This window comes from Serinus canaria, chromosome 1A (assembly GCF_022539315.1).
Source record: "Serinus canaria isolate serCan28SL12 chromosome 1A, serCan2020, whole genome shotgun sequence".
NCBI lineage: Eukaryota > Metazoa > Chordata > Aves > Passeriformes > Fringillidae > Serinus > Serinus canaria.
The window spans coordinates 72,032,976-72,059,534 of record NC_066314.1 but is presented as its reverse complement, the minus strand read 5'-3'; the positions used below and the strand labels follow the sequence as shown (position 1 = coordinate 72,059,534).

General features: G+C 41.7%; 1 protein-coding gene across 7 annotated transcripts in view; it reads right to left on the bottom strand.

Annotated features, from left to right (window-relative positions):
* The window catches only part of PRR5 (proline rich 5), a 74,046-nt gene that overhangs the window by 17,209 nt on the left and 30,278 nt on the right, over positions 1 to 26,559 (bottom strand). For 3 of the 7 annotated variants that reach the window (XM_050987807.1, XM_050987817.1, XM_050987810.1), the window contains exons 3-8: positions 24,385 to 24,644; positions 16,091 to 16,171; positions 10,524 to 10,572; positions 9,810 to 9,867; positions 4,729 to 4,820; positions 2,756 to 2,896 (exon numbers count right to left, since the gene is read on the bottom strand). In XM_050987807.1, coding sequence (XP_050843764.1) covers positions 2,756 to 2,896; positions 4,729 to 4,820; positions 9,810 to 9,867; positions 10,524 to 10,572; positions 16,091 to 16,171; positions 24,385 to 24,515 — 552 coding nt within the window. In that variant the 5' untranslated portion in view covers positions 24,516 to 24,644. Of the gene's footprint in view, positions 1 to 2,755; positions 2,897 to 4,728; positions 4,821 to 9,809; positions 9,868 to 10,523; positions 10,573 to 16,090; positions 16,172 to 24,384; positions 24,689 to 24,709; positions 25,093 to 26,559 lie in introns of those variants that run through there. The other 4 variants (XM_030237832.2, XM_009095186.4, XM_050987841.1 and 1 more) reach the window with 3 other exon arrangements.

The window sequence follows — 26,559 nt, the reverse complement described above, 5'->3', positions numbered from 1 at the left end:
CGGGACTGATGTAAACAACACAAACAAACCACCCTTTCACCAGGAAGGAAAAAAACATCCAAATTTATGCACAACCCAGATAAAGTATAGGTTTTTTATACGCTGACTTATATTTAAATAAGGTCTACAATACATTTATTTACTGATTTCTGCTTTTTGTGTCTTTTACCAGGAACTCAGACAAATGTAAAGATAAATTAAAGCAGGTGGAAACCTCACACCCACACCACTTTGTTCAACCCATGCTTCAGGTCTAAGAGAATTAGTAAGAATTCTCAAAATTCTCTCCCAAAAGCAACCACCACTTGTGAAAACCTGTGACCATAAAAAATTTACTACAACTGGCATCACAGTGTTACAGCACCTCTATAGCTGCAGCTTTCTGATAGCAAGGGCTATTTTGTTTTTAACCACTATGCTGTCCTTAGTTTCACGTGTGGCTGCTGAGATGGAAAAACAGCATTCTCTGCATTTCACTTTCAGATCTTGCAATGTACTTTTCCACTCCTTTAAAATGGAAGGAACTTTGCAGAAATTACAAAAAGGTCACACTGGGCAGCTTATTTTGTCTTCCTCAACAGAGAGAGACAATGGGCAAAGGACTTCAAACAAAGCACAGAGAGCCAAAGAGGAAACCACAGGTTTCATTTTTTGTTCAGAGCTTGTAATTAGTAAGGCCTCATCCCCCAGCATGAGATATACTGTGTTATGTTTTGTGAGGCCTCTTCCCTCACAAGAGATATTGTGCTGTGCTCTTGGTTTTTCTAATATGTCGGGTCACCCTAAGAGAGTCTGTGAATTCAAATAATCCTGATGTTAATTGAAAGATGCAGATGAGCACTCTTCAATTCTTCTCTTTCAGCTTTCTCAGACCACAGGAGAGTTACCTGGAGATAGGATGTTCCAGTTTCAGCAGCCAAGGTAATCTTTTACAACATACTTTGGGAAGCAAGTTGGATAGTGGTGGTTTTGCTTTTTGGTTCAGAAAGTTATTTTCTAAACTCTTCCTCTACTCACCCCTCTCCCTCTAGTATCCTCATTTAAAGCAGACTGAGCTCCGGTGCATCATTCAGTGCTGAAAAGCAGTGTTAGTTCTTTTCTTCCTTCCTTCATCCATAACTCTGCTCTTGAACTCCCTGCAACTTAAACAGCAGCATCCCGGAGGCACTTCAGCTTGTGCTGCCTGTGAGCAGCCACAGAGGATTAACATTTCAGTTTGTGCTTTGTAATTGAGTCAGGCTATGCTGGCAACTCACAGTTTGAGTGATATAAGGCCCTTCTTGCAAACTGCGATAAAACTACCATTGACTGCCACAACATGAATATTATTCCTCCCAGAGTTCTCTCTTTCTGATTGCTGGTTTGTAATTATACCAGGTTACAGCACTGGTGAGAAGTAGCTCTATGGAATGGAAGAACCCAAGTCTAATAATTAACCTGAGAACTGATCTCTGCTCCTTTAAACGGAGCCGTTCCATTTCCTCTTTAAAAAATTTCCCTTTCCAATAAGGAAAGTGTCTTCTTCTGACAAAGTAACATAGCTTTTCCCCTACACCTTGAGAAGCCAAAACATAATACCAGATGCACCCTGCATTAGTTCCCAAAACTCTGCCACTTTAATCCAGTCTGGTGCATTTCAACCTCTGACATTACAACTGCTGTCTTAAAGCACATGAGCTATTCCTTAACTACATCACACAGCTGCACGAGGCTGTCAAGGACAGAAACAGGAAATCTCAGCACTAAGTTCAACACTTGGTTCAGATGCTATCACTGGCAGCATCTTCTATCCATGGAAGTCTTCTCCAGACACCAAGTTTCTTATGGAAGAAGTATTCACAGTGGTCACAAATCAGGATTAGGCAACATCCCCATCAAGACACCATGTCTCAGTCCAGTGAAATGAAAGCCCACAAGACCACCATGTGCTCATTGGACAGCTGAATTGCCCTCTTCCAGCCTTATTAACAAAGGGAGCTCAACTAAATTGAGAAAACTCCATTATGTTACTAATGTATAAAATTTGATTTTGTTTAACATGACATTTGAATTCAGAAAAAAGTCTTTGCTCTGAATTCCAACTACTTGCTAACACCACTAAGAATGTAAATAGCTAATTCCCAGATTTTCTTCTGACCTTTTCCCACAATTCCCCTTAGGTTTTAAACCGCAAGATTAGCAGAGCTATTGCCATGAAAAGACTTTCACCAACCCCACCACAGAACCATAGGCAAAGTATGCAGAAATAAACACCCAGGGGCAAATTCCCTCTCACTTGGTTATTGATTTCCATGAACAGCTTTGCAACAAGAATGGATTTGATCCTTTGCCCTAAACAGGCATCCACAGTGTCAACACTTCGGGTTGCTGAAGAAAGCAGATTTGCAAAGAAAAATCAGGATGGAACTCAGTTGCCAGCCCACTACTGAATTCATTCAAAGCCAGATTCTGCCTGCAGCCAACACAGACTCCCTAAAGATATTCTATACTAGATGACATATTAATATAGAGTACATTATTATTATTAAAGACTATTGGATAATTTAGATACTAGGTTAATAACATTTTTTAGACACTAGACATTCGGATATTGGGATACTAGACTATTAGGATTTAGATATTATGACCACAGGAGCACAGAAGCTCTGGCATTCTGGGTAAGATATCTCCAATGAATAAGCAAAATCAGAGACTGTTTAAGAAGACTTCAGCAATGCAGTACAGAAACACAGGCTGAGAAAAGTAACCAATTTACCTGAAGTATTAGCAGCATCTGAATAATAGAGGGTGGAACTCTGGCTCTGGAACGGGATAATGCATCTTCCAATTTGATATTGAGGGTAATTATATTCCTAAAATGCAGAAGAGCCAATTGCCGAACTGAGGGCTCCTTTCCCTTGGAAACACAAAGAAATCAAGACAGATTATGAGCAGTGTGAAAATGAGTTTCAAAATCCTCTGTTCAAATTCCTTCCTCCACTCCTGAAGGATTACAAGAATGGTAAACCCAAATGAAACATGAAGGAAACATAACAAAGGACAGAGAGCAGCCCCCAAGTCTGCATGGTAAATTTGGCACTAATGAACTCTACAGATGGACAGATGGTGACTGCATCTGACTGCATGTGGAGAGGATAAAGGGTTGAGGTGGGATGAGAGCTGGACGAGACATGAATATTTTGTATTTTAACAGTTCATCACAAATTAAATGTATCATAAGGAAAAAAAAAAAAAAAAAAAAAAAAAAAAAAGGCACGACTGCAAATTGGTTGAATTTGCAGTATTTTGTAAGATTCTAAGTACTCCCTGTTTACTATCTCTAAATTTGGCAGGAATCCTAACTCAGCCCACCTGTGGATACTCCTCTCTGTACAGTTTGAGAAACTTCACTATAAAGCAGGAGCAGAGCTGAAGTTTTATACTGCATTTTCAGAGCCATCTGTCTTCGGTTCAACAACACCTTCTCACTGAGGAAGACTCCCAGCTGAAGAACGCAACTCCAGCTCTGTCTGCAGAGAATAAAGGTGCCCGCCTCATGTAGAGCTGTGAAACTGTTTCTCTTTCTGCCATTAGGGGTTGTCCCTTGGGTATACTTGGCTGTACATACATATGGGAGGTCTGGTGTTCAACTGGTGTTGACTTAAGTCTAGAACAAATAAACCTGACCCAACCCATTCCTTTTCACTTCCTAGATTATTTAAACTGAAGTAAAGAAGGCCCCATATCAGCTTCAGTTGCTAATGAATAGAATTTACAAGAGCACATAAGCACCAATTGGGCTTTCGGAAGCAATGTCAGAACACGAGCAATGAGATCTATTTGAATTTACATGGGACTTAGGATTCTTAAATCCTCAACGTTCCTTTGGAAGTTCAAGTAGTTATTTCCATCTGACAGGGGATAAGACTTGTGTTACTAAAATATTTTCAAAGGCCTCAGATACACAACAGAGTCTAAATTCAGACTTCACACCTGTAACTGTCTGAAGATGCAAACAGAAATATCATAACATTTGGGTAATCATATGAGGTATAAAGTCCACTTGAAAAAATGGGAGAAGGTTTCTCAAGTTTCCCCAGATATATTCAGGCACCCTGTTCCCACTAAAATCTGTAAGCATCTATGAGCAACTGCAAAGATCACTTGCACCTATCTGGTACAGATTTCCTTGAGACTTCAGTGATAAACAATACTCTCTGGCTATTGCTACATTAGAAGATCAAGTACCTATTGTGTATTTAAAATTACTGGACTCAAAATCTGTGCTCATCAAACTCCATTGACTTTTTCTGTTCACTTAGCATAGCAGAGAATTTGATCTCAGAAATACAATTCCTTTTCAAAAGTGGAGATACTTCAAAGGCAAAATTCACATTGCAGAGAAGGAAATGCATATATTTAAATCAACACAACTCCATTTATTTCACTGTGCAACACTTCAGTTTATCATTCATAACTTTTTTGACTTTTAGTGTGAGTGGCAGATGGACTAACCAGCCTCCCTGCACTCTACTTTTGTTTTCAAAGTTCCCTTCATCTTTTCCATCTGAGTACTTCAAACCATTTGCATAAGTAACTTATTTGTATGACATGACTAAATAGAACAGCTGCACTAGGAGGCTGGCCCACCGACAGAGACTTAAGGATTGCATCAATCTGCTGATGAACCTGTAAAGCTGCTTTTTCCAGTTTTTCAAGATTCTATGATAATACAGTAATTTTTTTCACCTGCACAGGATAGAAAATAGCCTGCAGCATGGGCAGGACATCACTGAAGAAAAAATCCCAGGTTTCAGCTAAGGTATCCAGTAGCTTCTGCCCTGCAAAAACACAAAACAAACTAGTGAAGAGTTTTGGTTGTAATCAGCTAGCTGCAGAAAGTAAAACATGCAGGAAATGATGTGAATCTGCTATATGCTAAGATAAAACCACGCAGCAGCTACTATTAGTAGTATGGAATTAGATTTCCATAGTGGTGGTATCAGATCCTTCCATATTAGTGTCTTTTCAGGTGGCTCATCTAATATTCTTAATAAACTCAAGAGTCTGAGGTTACTCAGGAAAACCCTGTGAAGAATGAAGAGTAATGGCCCAGGTTACGTCTTCCTCTTGCAGTAATACTAGCTGGACAGGACTATAGAGGAGAGCAGGGGGAGAACACAGCAGGTTAAGTGTGGAAGCATTCCTGCAGAGGAACTTACCCAACTGTGCTCCCTCCTGCCTTTCAAGCTGCAGGACAGTAGAGCAAACCACACTCTGAGGAGATGCTCTGTAAAGCATCCTCTCAAACTGATCCCTTGTAGCTTTTCCACTGTTCCCTTTTCTGCTTACACAGAAAAACTCACCCAAGTCCATGGAAAAGAACAATCATGTCAGGGCTGTAATTTTTACTCTAACTTTCAAGCAATGCAGTTAGAATTTGTTACGGGGCAAGTTCCCCGTGGTCCTCAAAACAAGGCCACCTCCATGTCCATTCCTTCCCAAGCTGCAGCCACCTGGAATCCTCCCAGCAGAATCTGGAGAAGCTCCGGCCAGACTGTACAACCAAGCTGGATACTGAGTTCTTCACAGAACATTTTATGCAACACAAAGGCAAATGCAGGAGCCAAGATCCACAGAGGAAATCTGGTTCAATAGGTGGGTTCTGGCTTCAGATCCCTGTTCCCCAAAATGGCCCATGTGACTTTGGACAAGCTCTTTACCATGCCCATGACCCCAGCCCAACTGTAAGAGGAGAGCAATGCCCCCTGCACCTACACCAGCAAGCGTTATGGAGGATAAGACATAAGAGATTCTGACGTATTCAGACAAGACAATATGACTCACCAGGAAGCAAATTCAGTAGCAATCAATCGATATTGCTATCGGTGTCAGAATGTGATGCTATTCTTAATTGTTGTATTAAAGCATTACTTGGAGCCTCATCTAGGGAGTATTTTGTCCAGAATTATACACATATCACAAAGCAATTATGTATGAAAGCATTGACACTGCTAACTGCACTCAGAGTTAGCCAATCTTTATTATGGGATACTTGATCCCTCTGCCTTTTTAAGCACATGATGAATAACATCAGCTCTGGAATCTGCAACTCCTGAATTATTTCCACGTTGATGACTTTAAGTGCTTTCAGTGACAGATGTGGATCGTCATTCTATACTGTGTTCCACAAGCTGCTGGCTTGTGGAACACACCAAGGTCTTATTTTCAGCACACCCAGGCAGGAGTTCTCTCTGTCCTGCACACTCATGTGCAAGACTGAAAAGGTTGTTCTCTGTTTCCATTTTTCAAACATTTAAAAATAATCTGGTTTTCATTAGTTTTAATGAAATATAGCAGGAAACCAACTAAAAAGATTTCTAGCAGCTGTAACAGTAGTAGTAGTTGTAATAATAATAACAATGTAGCAGTAGCAGTAACAATAAACATGTGCTGGTTTTGGCTGGGATAAGTTTCTTCCCAGTAGGTGGTAGGGGCTGGAACCGTGCTGATAACACAGGGATGTTTTAGTTATTGCTGAGCAGAGTGTGCACAGAGCCAAGGCCTTTTCTCCTCCTCTCCCACCCCACTCTGAGGGCCTGGGGGGGACACAAGGAATTGGAAGGAGACATGCTGGGACAACTTTTCCCACCTGGCCACAGGGACACCCCAGACCATATGGTGTCATGGTCAGCATACAGAGCTGGGTGAGATGGAGGAACCTTGGACATTTGGAGTGACTCTGTCTTCTCGAGTCACCATGGTGCATGGAGCCCAACTTTCCTGGGATGGATGAACACCTGCCTGCCCATGAAAAGTGTGAATGAATGCTATTTTGCTTTGCTTGTGTGCATAATTTTTGCTTTACCTATTAACTTGTCATTATTTCAACACACCAGTTTTTTCACTTTTACCCTTCCAACTCTCCCCAACATTCCACAGGTGGAAGTGAGTGAGTGCCTCCACAGGGCAGAGCTGATGGCTGGGGGTTAAATCACAAAAATAACCTTGCACTTTAACATCCAATATTAGTGTCTGAAATACCAAAGTGCTTCCAAGATATATATCGGATCGTGAAGGAGAAGCCCAACCACTACACCCTGAAGGCAGAGTTTTAAAGAGTTAAATTTCATTTAAGTTGAATTTAGTTCTAGTTCCCACAAGGTGAGGTTAAAAGCCCTTATAAATCTGGTCCTTTCCAAATCTTGCTGCTAGAATAGTATGAAGTTACTCTGTTGAAGTAAACATGCCTTTACTGTCATGGGCTTCTTCCATCCTGTGGACAGCTTGTTTTGAGACGTAATGAATTTCTGCACAGCAACTCAGAACGGCTGCAGAGTTGATGATTTAGGCAGGAAGGCCTTTTATTGAGGGCTGTGGAAGATTCCTATGATTTGCTGATGATGAGCATCTTTCACATGAAGGAATGCGACTAACGTGCTATCAAGGATAGATCCTTTTCTTACTGTCAGGCAAAGATCTCTACACTTAGTGTAATCATTTGCTGGATTCCAGGGAAGTGGTTTACTCTAAATGCTCATTTTTTATGAAGCACAATATAGTCAATTTTGTATGGCATAAAAATGCATTTGGTACTTTTCACCAGGCTTCTAAAACTTAATTGAAACTCATGAAAGAAAGGTAAGAATAAATAATTAGGTATTAGGAGGAAATTCTTCCCTTTGAGGGTGGTGAGGCCCTGTCCTAGAGAAGCTGTGGCTGCCCCATCCTTGGACGTGTCCAAGGCCGGGTTGGACAGGCCTTGGAGCAACCTGGTCTAGTGGAAAGTGTGCCTGCCCATGGCAGGTGGGTGGATCAGGATGATCTTTAAGGTCCCTTCCAACCCAAACCATTCTGTGATTCCCAAAACATTCTGTAGGACAAAAACCCTTCAAAGTGTGGGGTTTTTTCTCTTATGAAAATTTCAACACCAAGCGGAGATGGAAACTCAAACCACGGGATGGAGACAACCTGAGATTTCAGGGCAGGACTGCTGCTTCTGCAGACCCAGGAAGCAAGCCCTGCTCAGAATGGGAGCTCCAAGACTTCCACGCTTCCAGCTCTGTCTTGGGTGTTTTTAGAGCTACTGACTACAGGATGGACTCTGAGGCAGGCCTGCATTTGCTGCCAATAAACACAAATGCCAGCCCTGGAAACTCAAGTCCACCAGCAGCTCCTCAGAAAGCTGTGTGTCAGAATCATCTCTGCCTCTGAATCAGATGCCTGAATTACTGCTACCCTCCTGTGACTTGCCAATTTTAGAGAGATAACATTTCTGATGATAGACTTGGAAAAAACATGACCAGTTTAATTCTCACCTTACCAGAATTTCTGACCATATCTTAAGGGTTAACCACAAAATGATTTTAAAATCAGCAGCTTGCTGAAATTTGGTATTTCCTAAACATGGTCCTATACTTGAAAGCCCTTTAGTGGTCTCACATTTTATGTTTTCATCTAAGCTTTGATCTCAAACAACAGATACAGTATTTTTGATTTTCAAGCTGGTAATACTGGGGGGGGGGAAAGGATTGGACCTAGGTAGGTCTGTATCTCATTTGCTGATTTACTTATAAAACAACTTCCTTTGTGATTGCAAGGTCTTCATAGCTAGGCAGCTATGAAGACCTTGCAATCCCTACAGCTCCCCTTGTGCTCTCCAAGCTGTTATTTTATATAACTGTGGAATTTGTTGTTCAGCTTAAGGACTTTCAGTACTTTTTTTGTGGGCTTTGGGGTTTTTAATGTGATACTGGTTCTCTTTTTGCGATGTTCAGGGCTACTTTCTTTTCATCAGAAAAGCGTGACTCCATAACACCATCTTAATCTCATCAACTGTACTGTCAGTAATGAAAGGTCACATCCATGATTTATAGACAGCTGAGACTAATGGAAACAAATGTCTCCAAGCTCCTGCTTAAGCAGCATGTTTAGACTAAGTGATATTATGAATACAGATTTGGAAAAGGAAAGATTCATTTCTTTGAAACTGCCTTCACTACCCAAAGATCTTTAGAATGTTTACATGGGCAATAATTCTTGAAGCTATTGTGAAACCACATTTCACCATCTGATGTACAGAATCACAGAATCATTTAGGTTGGAAAAGACCTCCAAGATCATTAAATCCAGCCATGAACCCATCACTGCTAAGGCCACCTCTAAGCCATGTCCCCAAGTGCCACACCCACGTGGCTTTTAAATACCTCCAGGGTTAGTGATTCCATCACTGCGCTGGGCAGCCGTTCCAATGCCTGAACAACTCCTTTGGTGAAGAAATGATTTTCTAACATGCAATCTAAACCTCCCCTGGCACAACTTGCATGCCAAATCTAGGACAAGACAGCATATTTAACAACACACCTAAACACCACATAATAGCATAAGACAAAATATTGGTGACTATAAAGCAACACACTGGGTGGAAGTTTGTTGTTCATGTTACTTCCTGAACAATTCTTAAAACAAGCTACAGCACTATTTTGCACTTAGATACTTAAACTAACTGGGATCTTTGTGCTTAGTTTTTTGTTTATTACGTATCTCAGTCTATTTTCACTTTTCCTGAGCAGGATGTAAATGAAGGAGAAGGAAGTGTCCTTGCTGGAGGCAATCCTTCCCTGACTCCCTCAATGCTGCTCTAGGCAATCACCTCTCCTTTATAAAGGTTAATGAGAGAACCAAGGCAGGACCTAACAACAGACTGTAGGAATGGAATGAGACATGCTAATCCACAGTCCCAGGAAGAGAGTGGAAAGCATGTCAGTGCCTCCAGACTGCATTTGCTAAAACACCTGTGACATACACAGCCATGCTAAAATCCAAGTTACCTTCATAAAACCGGATCTTGTCCCTTAGGATCACCATGCCTTTTGTGAGCAGCTGATTCTGTAAATAAAATACAGACTACATTTACTCAATTCTGTGCTTCCCTACAGCCATCATATTTCACATTTTGTTCATTCTTAACTCCAGACAGTGAATGGGGTCTTTTATTTTAAAAATGAATCATCAAAGAACTCTTGCTGCATCCATCTTATTTAACTTACTTAGGACACTTGTGAAAGGATGCTATAATCACCTGCTGTTTTTAGGACAAAGGACGTATTTTGTGCAGTACAAAGCGCTTCTCAAGCTTCAAATGACTGACCTACAAAACATGTACTTAGAGAAGCAGAAAGAATATTGCTTCAACAGACAGTGGTACTTACTTCCAAAAGTCTTTCCTAGTAACTCTACTGCAATGAACTTCACTGGTTTACTCAAGGACTTCAATTTTAAGCTAAAAACCAATGTCTGAAACCAAAAGAAAGACAGCAGTGACCTACAGAAACACCATGACAGGTTGGGCTTTCCCTGTCTAACTATACGTATGTATACAAAATCCGAATCTCGTTAATCCATTAATCTCAAAACCACAGAGAAGTCTGTGGCATCTCTGAATGGTTTCAAGGGTCTCCGGGTCACCATTTAGAGTGGGCAAAATTATTTATCTCAGTAGCATAAAACAGAATTGTCTTTAAATAAAGAAAACACAGGCCTACCTGCAGATACTCAGTGAAAAATGATCCCAGTTCTGTTTTCAGTAATTGCCTGTATAAAAAAGAGCAAGAAAAGAAACTGTATAATCAGCAAATCACATTAGCTGTGCATTGCATGAATGACGTGAAGTCACTAATAGCAAATTACTTTAGTATGAGCACTGAGACTGTCATTAATGACTAACTTCAAAGAGAGCAAACAGGGTCAACAATACCAAGACTCAAAACAGCATTTTTGCAGGTTGAAAAATATTTGCTGTCATTTTAGATGCCTCAATTGCACATATGAAAGGAAAATATGATTTGATGAAAAGAGAATGCTTTCCATCCTATGTCAACTCAGGAGACTAGACAGCCGAAGTTTCATTTGGTTTCAATGAAAAGGCAGGGAGGAATTTAACACTTTAGCTCTGCCCTTCGTGATCTCTCTACACTAAAACCGACAAAGCAACCTCAGAGAGCAATTGAAACTCCCATGCAAAACAAAATCCCACAAACTCTCAAATTCAGAAACTGAATTCAGCTTGGTCCATAAGCCTGCTTGTATCTAGGTAAAATTCTCCACATGGCTATAAAGGTGTGTTATTTAAATCTTACACACTGGATGCTAGATAACTCTTCAGTCAGGTCACTATACAGATGCATAAATGACAGCTCAGACCTTATAGAAATGCAGCCCCAGCTGGGTTTTCTGAACACATCTAAATCTCTTGAAAAGCTGTCTACGTGACCATGTTAGGTCCCAAAAAGAAGTGATGTCGAATGTGACTTAAAATCTAAATACCCACTTCAATTAGAATAATTATGTGATTTATATATTCAATAGCATGTCATCTATCCCGTTGTGTTATATCTTTAACTGACAATTGATCAATCAAATTATTTAACTAGTAAATGAGACATTAAACCAAGTCCAGCATATCCCTACATTCCGTGAAAGTCTACAGGACTTGATTCTGATGTTTTTCCAACATATCCTTCAGCACAGCCTCTTGAGATCTCCTCCAAGTTCAGGGAAGAGAGGAGTACTTCTGTACTGAGGAGGCTGAAATATGGTATCTTGGTTTATTTATCCTTAAGCACATGTCCACCTGACCTCACAGCTCTGGAAGGTCTAGGCAGAAATTAAACAAAAAATAAACAGCAGGAAGGGCATTTTCAGATGCTTCTAAGTCCCTTTCAGCTAGAGACTTGATTACTTTGGACAAACTATGGAGAAAAGTTCTGAAAGCCAGCAGAGGCATTAGCCACAGGTCTCCCGTTGTCATGAAGAGCTGTTAGGTCAGCAGCCCTCTCGGCATGTGGCTGCAATGGGTGGGAGAGGACAGCTCTGTCAGCACCCTCAGACTCTGCCCTCAACAGTAATACTGACGAGCCCTTGGCAGGGGTTAAAACCCACCTCACTCAAAGGCTGCTCAAGTTCCAGTGCCTTAAGAGAAGTCAAGGAGAACAAGGTGGTGACAGCCAAATCGTAGCGGGTTCACTCCAAGTGGAGATTTACTTCCAGTGAGGTGACTTTATTCTAGATCACAAGTGATGACATCAAAGAACATGGATAGACAGACCATTTTTAGGTTGAACTAACAAGAAAGTTGCAGATTTCAATTTTCCTATGAGATATTCTCATGTATCTCTGTGTGCCACTGTCTCAAGAAAATACTGGTACTTTATGCTGACAAATCTTGCTTAATTTTCTTCCCACTCCTCGCACCAGCAGCTCCAGATGGATTCCTCACAGTCTTGAGGAGGTGATGTGCAGCTACCTTCTCTTTTAGTATTTTAAGCTCTACTGATAAATTCTGGTATTTAGGTCAGGAAATAAAAATGTATGTTTTATTTATCCGACATCCAGCTCTCTGATAAAACAAGATCCCACCACGCTTCCATTTTTTCAACTGAAATCAAACAACCAGCTTGTAGGTAGTTATATGCACTGGAGTACACCACACTAGGCCTACAATAACATCTCTGTTTACAGGGCAGAAGAACTGACAGCACAATTCATGCATCTTGCTTTTTGAATCCCTAATAATACAGATTCTTCAAGCTACTTAATTTCTAGTGAAACAGTGAGGCCTCTCAGGCCAGATCAGAACACATGTGTTTGATATTAATTGTATATATTAATTTAAAAGAGATCCACAACAAAACTGGATCCAAGACATCGCAATTTCTTTTCATCTTTGCCTAATTTTCTTTAACAAAAACCAGTTACGCTGTCAGATCCTGGATAATTTCAATTACTGACCAACCCTATCAAGACATGTGGACATCATGGTGGAATCCAGGTAAAAATCTGACTAAACCTAAAGGAGATCCCTGACCAGAGAGCAGATCTTATTTCAAGTATATTTGATTTTTAAAGAAGGCATTTTGCACTCCTAAAGCTACTCCATCATTGATATCAAGTCTTCATTGCCTGTTTAATGACTTAATAAATTAGGATGATGATATAAATTCCCTTAAAATGTGCTAAAATAGCTCCTGACTTTTTCTTTTCCCTGATGCTGATCAATTGGTTCATTTCAGAATTAACTCTTGCAACATTACTCAGAATGGAAAGTGTAACACTGCATAATAGATGTTAAATTAAGTTGAATGAAGCAAACGAGTGATTTTACTGGGTTTGAACTCTGGCTGCAAAAGAGGAAATGCCTCTAAAAATGTGCTTTGTTTGCATCACATCGGTATCCTGAAACTAAGAAAAGAGACAGCTAAAATATGCGTTAGCTTTAAAACAGGACATCCAGCTTCCACTGTTTCCCTTTGCTTCTTTTTCTTCTTTGTTTTAAAAGCAGTCAAAATAAACACTTTGAAATGACATATGGTACATGAAATTAAAAAGGAAAAAACACTGTTTCATTATTAATATTGCAGACATGGACCAAGAGAAAACTAAACAGTCCATATATGTATGCATGGAGATTTTTATTACTAGACTGTTGACTCAATCTCCTAATAAATCACCCAGTAAGGGCCCAGAAGAAGGAATGCACATGTCACACATTGGTGATACTCCCAGTTGCTGGGACTTTACTGTGCTTCATCAGCTTTAGCAGAGGAATTCAGGAGTTCCAGCAGCGTGAGAGAGACTAAACTCCCCCACTGGTTTTATTGCAATAGGGATTCTGAGGGCTGGGTGTGTGACTCGGTATTTAAGGCCACTTAAATACAAATTCCTTGCAACAGGAATGCAAGAATGGTGTCAAAAGGCGTTGGTGTAAACAAGTGGCAGCTCTTATGAGCCAAACTCAAAAGAAAAGTAAATGGTATTGTACAGATTTGTACCCACTGATGTTTCCTTAAATAATCAGTGTTCAAAACCTCGAGATGTGTGTTCAGAAGATGTTTTACGTATTTGTTTGCATGTATGTGACACATGGTAGGTGAATATATGTGACGTTCCTGAGTCAAAACAATGGTGCACAAATATTGTTCAAATATTTACACTTGATCTGTGAGTCACCTTGGATATTCAAAGGTTTATTATGATAAATATTCCAGAATCTGCTCCAATTAAAGTGGTAAAGTAAAATAACGTCTTTTACTGACCTGTAGCTAGTAAAAAAAGTAACTAACTGATTTTAATCATTTACCTGAACACTTCCTCAGTTGAATTCTGCCCAGTGGAAATAATGGACTTGTGTCTCATTTTGTACTCCTGGGAAAATGCATCTAAAGCAATTGTAAGGCAAGCATACACTTCTTCCCCTTCTGAGCCATGTTTATGTATCAGGTATTTTTATACTCAATAATTACATTAATTCAAACAAAGTTATTTTGCAGTAAATAAAAGCAGTAAAACAGGCACTTTTGGCATTTATCAAATCAGTAATTTAATCATCAGCTCAGGTAAAAGGCACCAGGCATTCTCCCTGAAGTGAGCTATCAGCTGAGATACCAACAAAGCAGCATTATTCCTACCCAAACAAAAAAGAATGGGCCTATCAAGTGGCAGCAAACCCATTCATAAAACGGAAAAGAAAAAAAAAAAAATCAGTGCAGTCAGCTTGCATGTTCAGCCACATGAGATGCTGCAATAAATTCAACTCAAGTATATTACCAAGAATCATTGTGGTGCAGGGTTTACAGCCAAGTAAATTAAAGCAAAGTCTGGGCACATTTCTATCTGTTTGTTGGTTCATACCAGATTATATTCATCTGACACATCAGCAGAAATTTTTTTCTCTTCTGTTTCTCACCAGCAGATGAGCATATTAAGGGAAATTCATTGGGCCAAGAAATCTCAGTCCAGAAGTACCTTTTTTTGTCAGTCAGATAAAGCTGAATAATCCTAAAGGCACTTACAGTAATTATGCTGATTAACCATTATTCCAGTAAGTAGCTCAACATGATTGATGGATCATGCTAACTGACAGACATCCTAGAAAAGCTACTCTTTGTATGTCATTTTCTCACCAGCGATGTAAGAAATAACTGAAGAGTGAGTTTATTTTAATTTTAAGAAGAGCAAACACAGGCCCAATATCATCTGGCTGGACTTTTCTGAAGATATTTTCACAATTAAAGGAACCTGACTGGGCCAACTATCCCAGACTGGGAATCAGACAGGGACAGATGAACACAGGATATCTACGTATTCTGGGGAAATTATTGCAGAGTCTGACTCTAGTGCCCAGACATAGCAGCAATAAGCAGTAAGGGAAAGGGAATAACTAAGGATCATATCTGAAGGCAGCTAGGGAATGTAATAAGCTGTCTGTCTTTTGTAAGTGCAGATTCTTTCCCACCATTTATTTTATAAAGCGTTGGACAAATTTCTACAAGGAAATCTGCTGCTTTGCCCTTGCCAGTGAGAGGGATTGGTAAGTAATAATAAGTGCTGAAAAAGTAGTAAAATGTGAAGTGTTGTAAATCCAAATATCAGCTTATATCTTGGTAAATTCTCTTTTCAACTGTAACTTAAATAACTCAAATGGTAGAGATTTCACTTTTTTTTTAAGGGAAGAAGGTTCTCATCATACATCTCACTGGCCTACAGTTAATCTGTTGCAGCCAGTATCATCAGAATACGGGAAAAAAAAAGTTGGAAACATGAACAGTGTTACTCAGTCCATGGTGTTTAACAGGACAGCTGTATCACTTCACATAGATTTATGCTGTGTGGAAGGAGTAGTTTACCTAAGGGACCACCATCTTTCCTTGCCATGTCTCCCTGAGTGCATGCAGGCTTTACCTCCTCCATGGATGCAAGGGAAGCACCTGAGAGTGGCACCTCTGGAAATGGCAGTATCACTGCCATGTAATAGGGCTGAATCACTGGAGAGGTCCAGGCTTTCCCTTCCTCAGTTTTAAACCAGCATATCAAGAGAGACTCTGAAATAAGCCCTACTGCTCAGGGCTGAATTACTCTTGCAGAAGGAGGGATCAGCTGTAGCCCACTGTGTGGCATTGACAGCAGCAGTGATCACTGAGGCAAAATGGACTGTGCTGGTCAAAACTGGCTCTGGGAGAAAAACCTGAGTGCTCTGCAGCTGCTGCGGGTGCGAGGGCAGGCACACAGTACTGAGCATGGGGCCGAGAACGCCCTGCGCGGCCCAGGCTCTTACCTGACTCCTTCATTGAGGTTGTACAGCTCGTGGTCTGGGAGACCCTTACGCTGGAATACTGCTATCACTCCATTGTGGATGCTGAAAGAGGACACGAAGAGTCATTAGTGCCCAGCAAGATTTGAGAAGGGTATCACCTCCACAATTATCCTAGCTTTTCTGTCTAGACACTTCAGGATCTTTTAAAAGTCATAGATGACTTCTGGTACTCCACCCACCCCAGATGCCTAAAAGGAAATTACTGCCTAGAAAATAGATAGCATCTTTAAAAATCAGTTCCTTTTGATTTTTTTCCAGCTCAGTGGCTTCAACAGCTGCATATATGAAATCAGTAATTTCAAAAACTTAGGCCAGCATTTTTAAGTACTTCAAGTATGTCAACTATAACTTTAGACTCACATATTAAGTATATTTGAAGCATTTGAAAGTATAGTTTTTATCTCTATGGCTCAGTACAGAGACAACTAACAGCTTCCATTGCACTGGAGTGTGTCCAAGGCAGCGGCAATCAACTTTAGAACTCTAGAAAGCAGGATAAGAACCAGATCTGCCCATCCTGTACATACGAGGGTCTGGGGTTGATGTGCCTTGTGAAGAAAAGCTAAAGGTGATAGGTATCTGGTATAGGGTCTCCAGGGGATTCCTGCTGGTGGAAGAAGAGCTTCCAGGAATCACAGGATGTCCAGGGTTGGAAAGGACTTAAAGATCATCCTGTCCCACCCCTTGCCATGGGCAGGGATACCCTCCATTAGAGCAGATTGCTTCAAGTCCCATTCAACCTGGCTTTGAATGCTTCCAGGGATGAGGCAGCCACAGCTTCTCTGGAGACCCCGTGCCAGGGCCTCACCACCCTCACAGGGAGGAATTCCTTCCTACTACCCAATCTAAACCTATTCTCTGTCAGTTTGAAGACATTTTCCCTTTTCCTGTCACCACATGTCCTTGTAAAATGTCTCTCTCCTTTCTTGTAGGCTCCCTTCAAGTACTGAAGACTTGGTCAGCTCTGGCCTGACCCAGGGCCAGATCCAGCTGCACAGGGCTGCTCCCACTGCAAGGGATGTCATTGCAGGAGCTGTGCCAGGCAGCAGCAGAGATTGCCTTGGGAATGCCAGTGTCCAGTTTAAACTTTCCCAGGCTCATGCTAAGACAGCTCCTTTCAAGGCTGGCTGGGAGCAGAGGACCAGTTGGAAGGTAAACTCCACGCTGCTCACTGAGAGATTCAAAATGCAGGCACACAATAACTAAGAGATGCACTATCAGAAAAGCTCAGCCACCTTCATCTAAGGAAGAAGAAAACTAAAAGTAGCAGGTGAAGGGTCTGACCAGCTGTGGAGAAATACAGACGTGGACAGAAATAAGAACCACTATTCTATTCTCTTCTCTTCTCTCTTTTGTTTCTTTGAAGATGTTTCCAAGGCCTTACACACAACTGCTGCCACAGCAGTTCCTCTTTCCCCCCTACACCCACAAGCACAGATATACATTCACGATCTAACCCAGATTATTTTGGCTGGCTCATACAGACACACTCAATTTACAATTACTTGAAAATCAGCAGATAAATGTCTCTGGTATACAGTGAAGTGACTTGGGTATTTTAACATTACGAGTAATATGGGAAATAAGATCAATGTAGTGAATAAAACAAGCTGTTTTAACACGCTCTTCTGATTCAGAAATTAACTTTGCAATGTTGCCTGCCAGACTTCTGCAGAGAAGAATGACTAAATCTCTCTCCTAAAAGGCAACATGCTCGCTCTCTTTCCCTCTGGCACCCCTTTCTAAATGAGGGAGAAGACTTCTCTCTCCAGCTTAAGAGGTCCATTATTATTCCTCAAAGAAATAAGAGAGAGAAAGCTTTTTTAACCAGGATTAAAAGGGACAGGTTGTGAGCATTTAACTTATTGTCTGTATAGTAGAACAGCATCTACATAAAACATCCTAACAGTGAACTTTTAATCTGCCCCGATCTCCCTCGAGGTGAGGGACAATATCCTTGTCTGGAAAACAAGTCTTGGCCTCATTAAGTTGACCAACTGCCTTTCCTTCCCATCACAGACAGCAGGGCTTGCATGGAGGGTGCAGGATATATCCCCAGCCTGCAGGTTATGTGGAATGTTCCTGGTGGTCTCAGTTTATGTAAGGATAATGAAAAGTTGGCTTAAATCTTCTTAGTTACCTTAAACTCATGAAAAAAACCAGACCTAGGCCTTGATTAAATCAATGGGTTTCCATAACACGTGATTGCTTAAAAAGATTTGGTCAAAAGAATGGTTCAATCTTTTGGTGTAAAGAAAATCTGAGCTGCTGCTTACACACAGCAGTCTTGCAAGATGCTTGAGGTAGGTGGATCATTTGACCTTGTGCCTGCAACCAGCTTTCACTGAGGCTTAAGGCAGCGATGCACATAATGAAACTTATATTGAAATAGTTAACCTGAACTGAAAATGCCTTGCAAACCCCCTTCTCTAACTCTTTTACAACATGAAAGTTAATAGTGGGTGCCCTCATGCCCTAATATTACTGTGAGCGCCTCCTCTGTATTTGCTTTGTTTGTAAGTGTGTGCACAGGAACATGGCACTGAAGGAAACAGAAAAGAATCCAACAGAGCCCAGAAAACTCCACAGAGCAGGCTCGATGGAGAAGGGGAAATCAGGAAGTGAAAACTGAAGAGACCTTTTTTGGGGGTTGCCTTTAGAATAACAAGAAGTCAGATGGCTCCAGCAATGCACTGTACTTGTCTATCCCACGGTAGCTAGAGATTGCGAAAGAAAACTACCAACACCCAAGGCAGCACTCACAGCCACAAAAATCAACTCAGCAGCCTAAGAAACTTCATCTCATTCCAAAGACAACTCATTCCACATTTGACTGAACCTCCAGAGGATGAGGTGGCTCCAGCTGACCAAAATGTGGGGAACGGCAGCTCCAGCACACATAGCACAGACTTTCTCCACCATGAGCTTCACCATGAAGTGAACTGGAAGGTGTAAATCCCTGAAGCATAGAGCTGGGTGCTTGCTGATGGCACCCCCAACCAGCCCAACAGGATCAGGGTCCAGGTGGGCAGGGTGGGGTGGATTATTCTGATATTTACATAGTATTAATCAATTATGGACTACTGCCTACAGAGCTCATTACCACCAAAACATACATTTCTCCTGAGTTGCTATTTGTCCATCCACACACCACTGGGGTGGGAGGCTGGCTCCCTCCAGTACCATCCCATAACTGTTCTTTCACTGACATCTGGAAGCCAAGAAGGAAAAACTATTGTGATTAAAACAGTTTTCTGCCAGGTCAGAATCAGTTTGGCCACAGAGATGAAGAACGACTCCAAAGCTGGGCTTGCAAGTCTTTTAAGTCCTGATCTTCTGTGTGTTTCAACCATGGCCATGGCCCTAACAGCTCAGCATTTCCTGACAAAGCAGCGGGACTGGCCAATGTCGATATTCCATAAATGTCACACAGATAATTTTAGTTCTCTAAAGCAGCCACTGCCTTTGTGTGCAAACAGCACAGGTGAAAATACCACTGTGATTTTTATGAAGTGTTTGCAAATTCTGCCCTTCCCAGAGCTCCAGGTGAAGTCCAGAAGAAAAAGCAATACTGTGTGAATAATCACACCCTCTGACTACCAGGCAGTTAAAGACAACATTTTCACTTTCAAAAGGGACTAAATTAGTTAGGGCAAATTTCTTCTGCACAGTTACGTGAACAGCTAATTAACAATAATTAACCTGATATACTTGCATCAAAACCTTCTTGAAGACACCCTTGCTCCAGAGTAAAACATAATTTTTCTGAATTAGCTTAATCCAATTGGGAAGAGACTATTTTGAGCACAGCTGAAACTTCAGTCCAGCTGCAACTCCACCAGCTTTCCATGAGGCCTTGACCCTTCCAACATAAGCTTGCAGATACTAGTTCACTTATGTTCCTGGAACTTCTACCCAAAGTAAGGCAACCTGCAAAGAGGAACAGGCTGCAATTAAGCACTTGGTCATACAAGTGAAAAAAAGCTGGTCTGGAAAACTCCCTCTTTGAAGAGTTTGGAGGCATTGGTTCACTCACCTCACCAACTATAATCACTGCTCTTACACACCAAGAAATTGAGACAGACCGATGAGAGGACTTCCCAGAGGTGCTACTAAGACTTAATATCTCTACAGACTATAGGATGAAGAAGATTGGTTTCCTGTATTCAAAGAACTATAAGTTATTCTGGAGGGCTACAGGGAGCAAACCACCCCCATCTTCAGTTACTGTAGTCATGGCTGGAAAATGCTCCATGGGGAGCAGCACTGGCTGGGCTAGTGGGAAGTTTCCTTCACCAGCCCTGTTCTCCTTTCCCACCCCACAGTGAGATTCTGTCTGCCTCCCATGCACACAGAGCACCAAACACTCCACAAAGGGCTTCAAATAAAGGGTCAGGGAAAAAAAGAGATTATCCTCAGACAGGCAGAAATATTTAAAAATATTTTAAAATAAAAACTAGATAACGGAAGAAAGAAAAATATGCTGAAAAATATCTGGAATACTTTCTCCACTGGAAAAGTCTTCCTGTGATCTGAAAAAACATCAATCTTAAATTAGGAGACAAAATATAGTTTTCATGGCTATAAAAGTTATTTTACAGAAAGTTGTTGTGCTTATTACAACCCTGAAAAAATTAGCCCAGGCCATAAAATCCTTTCAGATATGATCCGTCTCCTCAGATTTACTACTGATCTCACTAATGTCAAAAACAACTTACCTGTTTTCTTTACCTTTTCTTTGTTATCTCCTACGCCTTCATGTCTCTGCGAATTTCTTATATTTTCTTACATCAAAGAGGATCTAAGAGCCTTTGACTAGAGGCTTTCCCAGAGCACAACTCAGACAGTATCAGCTCCTGATAAGGCAGTCTGTGCTAGCTCAGTCGGAATGAAAACCCTGCCATGGATTTTATCTGGCCTGAGTGGGCCCCCTGGTGTGTGAGCTCAAGATTAAAACCCCTGGGTTTCTCAGTCCAATTGGTTTAGTCAGCATTCAGCCTTCATTTTTTGCCTGAAGCAGAAATGGGGGGCGGGGGGGTGGGAAGAACAAGAACTGAAGACAGAGCTAGTGAAAAAAAATCTAAACTATTTTAATCCAATGCAAATTCTGTGAGCTGTAATGAAGTAAATTGTTCCGCTATGTTGCCACTGGTTGCTAGTTAACTGCACCGTCAATGTTCTGCTGCACAGATCTAGGGTCCATGGAAAAGCAAGCTCTGAAAAAGCCATGATATAAAGTCTCATTTGACTAAGAGCAGGCAGCAGTTTGGCACCAATTTCCCTTCGATGTTACAATGCTGAGAAGTTTCACTGCATTTTAGTTCAGACATAAAGGGAAGTCCTCAGGGACGAAGTGACCTTCCTTGCTACCACAGTGCTATGTTCCCCCATTAGGCTGAATTTGGCTCCTTCAGGTTGTCGTTCCCTGGTGTGTAAATGCAGAAATAATTCTCAGTTATGAGAATTCAGCCTGGGCTGAGACTGCTGTGAAGAGGGCAGAGGCACTGGAGGGGACATCACTGGACCACGGTGGCCACACACAGAGCAAGTGCAGAAGGGTAGCCATGCATGCACCCCCCCCCCCCAAAAAAAAAAAAAAACACCCACAGTGACAGAGCTGCTGTCCTGCAAAAGATCCCACTATCAGCACTTTGGCTTTTCAGTCCCTGGCATGGCCAGGGGCAGCATCCTTGCTCTGCCTCAAAGATCTGCCTTTCAGCATGGGACCGGCCTGTTGGCCTGTTTGTGCAGGGCTGAACCTGCTGCGTGTTGCACTTCAAGGCTCCCCACTTCAGTTCTCACAGACTTGATTCAAAGCTTCTTTGAAAAGCAGATACACACATGCCACACCCAGGCACAGCTGCTAACATTAGGCAAGAAAACAGCAGACATTTAAATATAGAACAGCCAGTCTTGGTGAGAAGGGAGAGCTCTGCTGGTGCATCTTGACTTCCTTGATCAGCAAGCTCTTATGCTTACACAGAATGAAAAAACACAAGCAACCATTTCATTTACAAGGAAAAATACTCCTGTAAACCAAAGTATGCAAAGTGTCCTATGTTGGGTTGTTTCAATTTTGCAGCAGAAAAATAAAAAGAAATTCCACAGCCCAAGATTTAAAAAAGCCAGACCAGATTTCTGGTGAGTCAAACTTTAGATGTCCAGGAACATTGGTCTCCCCAGGAGAGACAAACAGAGATTCCCTCAAGACTAGACCCTGCTATATATGTCAAGATGGGCATGCACTGGTTATAGGCAGAAGGTACAGTAGATAATTTCCTAGTCGATCTAATTCAGTATCCTTTAAGACCTGACCTTCCTCAGGACAAAGACCCAGTTTTTCAGCCTGTAGAATAGTTGAGTTTCTGAACAGCAACAGATGATACAAGTCTTTCTGAGCCTGAAAGAATTACCCTCACTCTTTCACTCAGAAGAAAGCCTTACCCCGTTAAATAAGAAATCAAGGGCCTTTCCTTTGCCCATGCAGCGAACCAGCTCATATCTGCAATACCTGTCACAGCTCTGGCAGCTGTTAATGCAGGGACACACCTGACCAGCACCACAACCTCACTGGCACTCTCGGGCATTCCTGGGGAGCATGCCATCACAAGGACAGCCTGGCAACCTACACACTGGTAAAAGCCAACCCGGGGGGGGGGGGGAACCACAAGTAGGTCAGAGTTCATGCAAAGCAGTGACAGTATGACTCATGGACACCTAGTCAAGGAACAGGCAATGGGACAGTTGTGCAATTGTTTGGATGAAATGTGCAGATGTCCAGCTCACTGACTGGCAAGCCAGTCTGGCAGCCACTTCTGGCCAGAGCCGTACCTGTCCTGTTAAAATTAAAAGTTACAAACTCTTGCTCGCTAACAAACTCATCTCAACTAGGGAAATCCTCTAGTTTGAATATCAGCAGGCCCAAGCTTGGAACTCTCTGCCTCCCAGCAAGCTGGGTACCTGACCCACTCTCCATTCACATCGGCCTCCACAGCTCCCTCCCCACATGCAAAGCCTGGAAAAACTAATCTCTGCCAACAAAAGCTGTCAGCACCACCATCACAAAAAGGGTCTGGGGACTCTATTCTGTCACCCTGATCGCCTCCGAGGAGTCTCTTACTCCCCACTGCTTCCCTTAGCGCTACTGGCCAAATAAAATGCCAACTACCACAACTCAAGATGACCCAAACTATCCTTGAACTACCACCACCATCCATCTGCACATCAGGTACAACTCAGGGTCATACGAACAGCCTGATATTTGAGAAGAAAATCAGTCTCTTTTGTGATCAGCACAGTTTCAGAGTTTAGTGCACTGTTGGCATTAAACAACTAATTCTTAATACAGACATGAAACCACAAATCAAGTGGTGAGAAGGACAGAAGATAAGCTATTTTATATATTTTATTTTTCTCAGAATTTTAACAAATGTGTCTGTAGTTCACTGGTATTTTTCTTCCTACAGTTGTACCACCTTATGGTTATAAAATACTACAGATTACATTTTCCAAGCTGTGATCCAGGAGGTGACATTTCATTTTCAAAAATGACCTTAGAATTTAATTCCTAATGATTTAGAGACTTAGATTAATCTTTTAAGATTGTCACCAAAATGGACATTAAGATGCTTTCTGAATAGCTGAGCTAATTGATACATTCACAATATAATGTTTGCATATGTTTTCTTGTAAAACAGCCATAGAATTAAAATGTATAAATGCAATAAAGTAAACAATCAAGGCTCATTTTCCCTGTCCAAAGTGCAGGTTCTTGCATGTGTACATACACACATGCACAGATCTATTTGTACTAACATAAGTAAACTTAATAGACTTTGTCCTAACTATATCAAACTACCAGCAACAGTCACAGATATGCAGATAAAAAGTATGTATTTTAATAGCTGCGCATGTATAATTAAAAAAAAATAAACTAAGCCAAATAAACTTTGAATGAGAATATCTAGAGTAGCTGGACCCTATGAAACAAGTTGTTGTCTGTCACAAAGGCCGAAGGGAAGGCAGGGACCCCTCTTAGTCATAAGCCTTCAGAGAAAGATTAAGAGCATGAGGAAAAAAGGCACTCCTGAGTTTATTTGAGTGGGAGCTCCAGTGCGTGTACCAGACAGCCTGTGAGCCCGCCGAGGTGGGAGCCAGGCAGCCCAGCCTGGAGCCCACGGAGCAGCCACTTGCACGTCAGTCCCACGGCAGGAGCATGGGGGACTGCCAGGAGCCAGCCCAACGCGTGACCTTACCTGTTCCAGGTAGCGTTGGAGCAGGCCCGGCGCTGCTGGGTCCCCCGCTCATCCAAGGCTGCCTGCTCTCTCTTGCCCAGATCACTGAGGCTGGGCGAACTCATGAACTTCAACCTGCGAAGAGTCCTCATGGTCAAATGTGTGTTTGCTTGTGGCAGCTACAGATACACCATCCTGTTTACACACATACACACGCAGCTGGAGCAGTGGCAGCAGCAGCAGTGCGAGCAGTTCCCTCCGTCTGCTGTTCAAAAAAGAAACTTAAAAAAAAAAGAAGAGAGAACCAGTCTCTACGGAGCACACCTCTGCCAGCAAAAAAACAAACCTTTAATCAGATCAACTCTGATGTCATCAACTGTGGTTAATAATTTCTCCAGTCCTTTCAAAAATAAGTCAAACTTCTGGCTTCTGCTACAGCACATTGAAGGGGCCCCTTGTAACTGCAGCTGCCCCAGGCATGAAGGCTTCCCTTCCCCGTGGCCCCGGGCACCATGTCCCAGGAATCTCGCTCAGCACTGCGGTGCTCCACCTGTCATAGGAACTGCTTGGCTCCTCCAGCAGCCTGGGGGGGGTCTTGCAGCATTTCCCAACCTCTCTCCCCTCTTCCTGCACTCATAAATGGAAACAAAACTGCAGGGCAACGGACATGAATAAAAAGAAAACCAAAACACCAAACCTAAGTAACCAGCACTGACGCACTGAGACTTTATTGTGAAGTTTCATAACTGCCTGTGCCCTGCCACATTACGACACTGAATACTCGCACTCTCACTCATACATCCACATCCACACCCTCAGAGGCTGCTCTGGCTCAAAGCCTCACACAAAGGATTCACAAGCAATGTAACTGTGGAATGAAAAGTGATGGTCTGGGGTTTAGCATTTGGAGGAATTTTTGCTGGCTCACACAAGAGCCAGATGCTTTGCCTTTCTCTGCCTTTTATTGGCTTGGTTTTATTTTTAAATTGTGATAACAGCTGCACAACGTGGGGCATATCAAGTTTCTATAAAAGCCCCATGTGTCTCATCTTCAAAGGAAAAATCTTTCTCTGACTGCAGCAGTGCATCTGAAGGATATGCTGCTAGCAGACTCCACCCCATGCTTAGTTTGCTGTCACTCACTTGCAGTTCTGTTTCAAATCCAGGAGTGCCTGGCTAATCTTCTGGGATAGTTTGCAACAGAGCCAGAACATAAGAATGGCTCTTCTGTCGCTACGGCATTGATCTGTAGTCTGGTAAAAGCCACAAAGGCTCCTTGCAGAGTAACCTCACACTCACTGCAAACGGGCTGCAATAGAAGAACCAAGCCTTTCTTTTTTTTTTTTTTTTTTTTTTTTTTCTCTCCTTCCTGTTTTCTACTTACTCTTTTCATCTGTGATAGCCTGTTGTCTAGATTCAGGCTATGACCAGATTTGTTGTCCAAATAACATGACAAAGCTTACATTACAGGAAAACTCAATTTCTGAGAGAGCTCTGCCCCATGAGCATCATATAGTGACATGTTTTTGTAAAAAACAATTCCTCTCACTATTCAACTGAGGTCAGATAAGATTATTTCATATCAATATTTACTTCCAAAATTTGAATTTGGCGTTAGCTCCATGGGAACCAACTGCAGAACTACTTAGAGAAATAAATTTATTTTTACCTTGTGCCAGTTTTAGCCATAGTTGTTTTATCCAGCTGCTTAAATTAGCATTGTATTAATTACCCTTCCCACACCAAAATTCTCAAGTATACAAACCAGCATCACAGTAGATGGCATATAAAATTTCACTTTGGAAGGGACCTGCAGCTCCACGTCTAACCTATGGACAAAGACATTACTATCCCCAGTCTCTTCCAAATGTTTAAATCCTTCAAAAAAAACAACAATCTATTATGTATATGGCAGCAAAAGGAAAAAAAAATACAACTATATATATATATTCATATTTTAAGGGATGAGATGTCTTCTACAGCATACAAATGAGGGAGTAAACACACCTCCAGCAGAACACTGCTTTATCCAAATAGGATGAAGGGTACTCCATTTCTGTGAACAGTATGGCTGGGGAGAGCAGGGGAACACAACTCTGCCTAAGCTTCTGCCAAGGGCTCAGATAAAATGTTTGTCCTGTTAAATGAAACAACGAGTTAGATAAACAAAGGGCAATCTAATTCCCTCTAATTTCA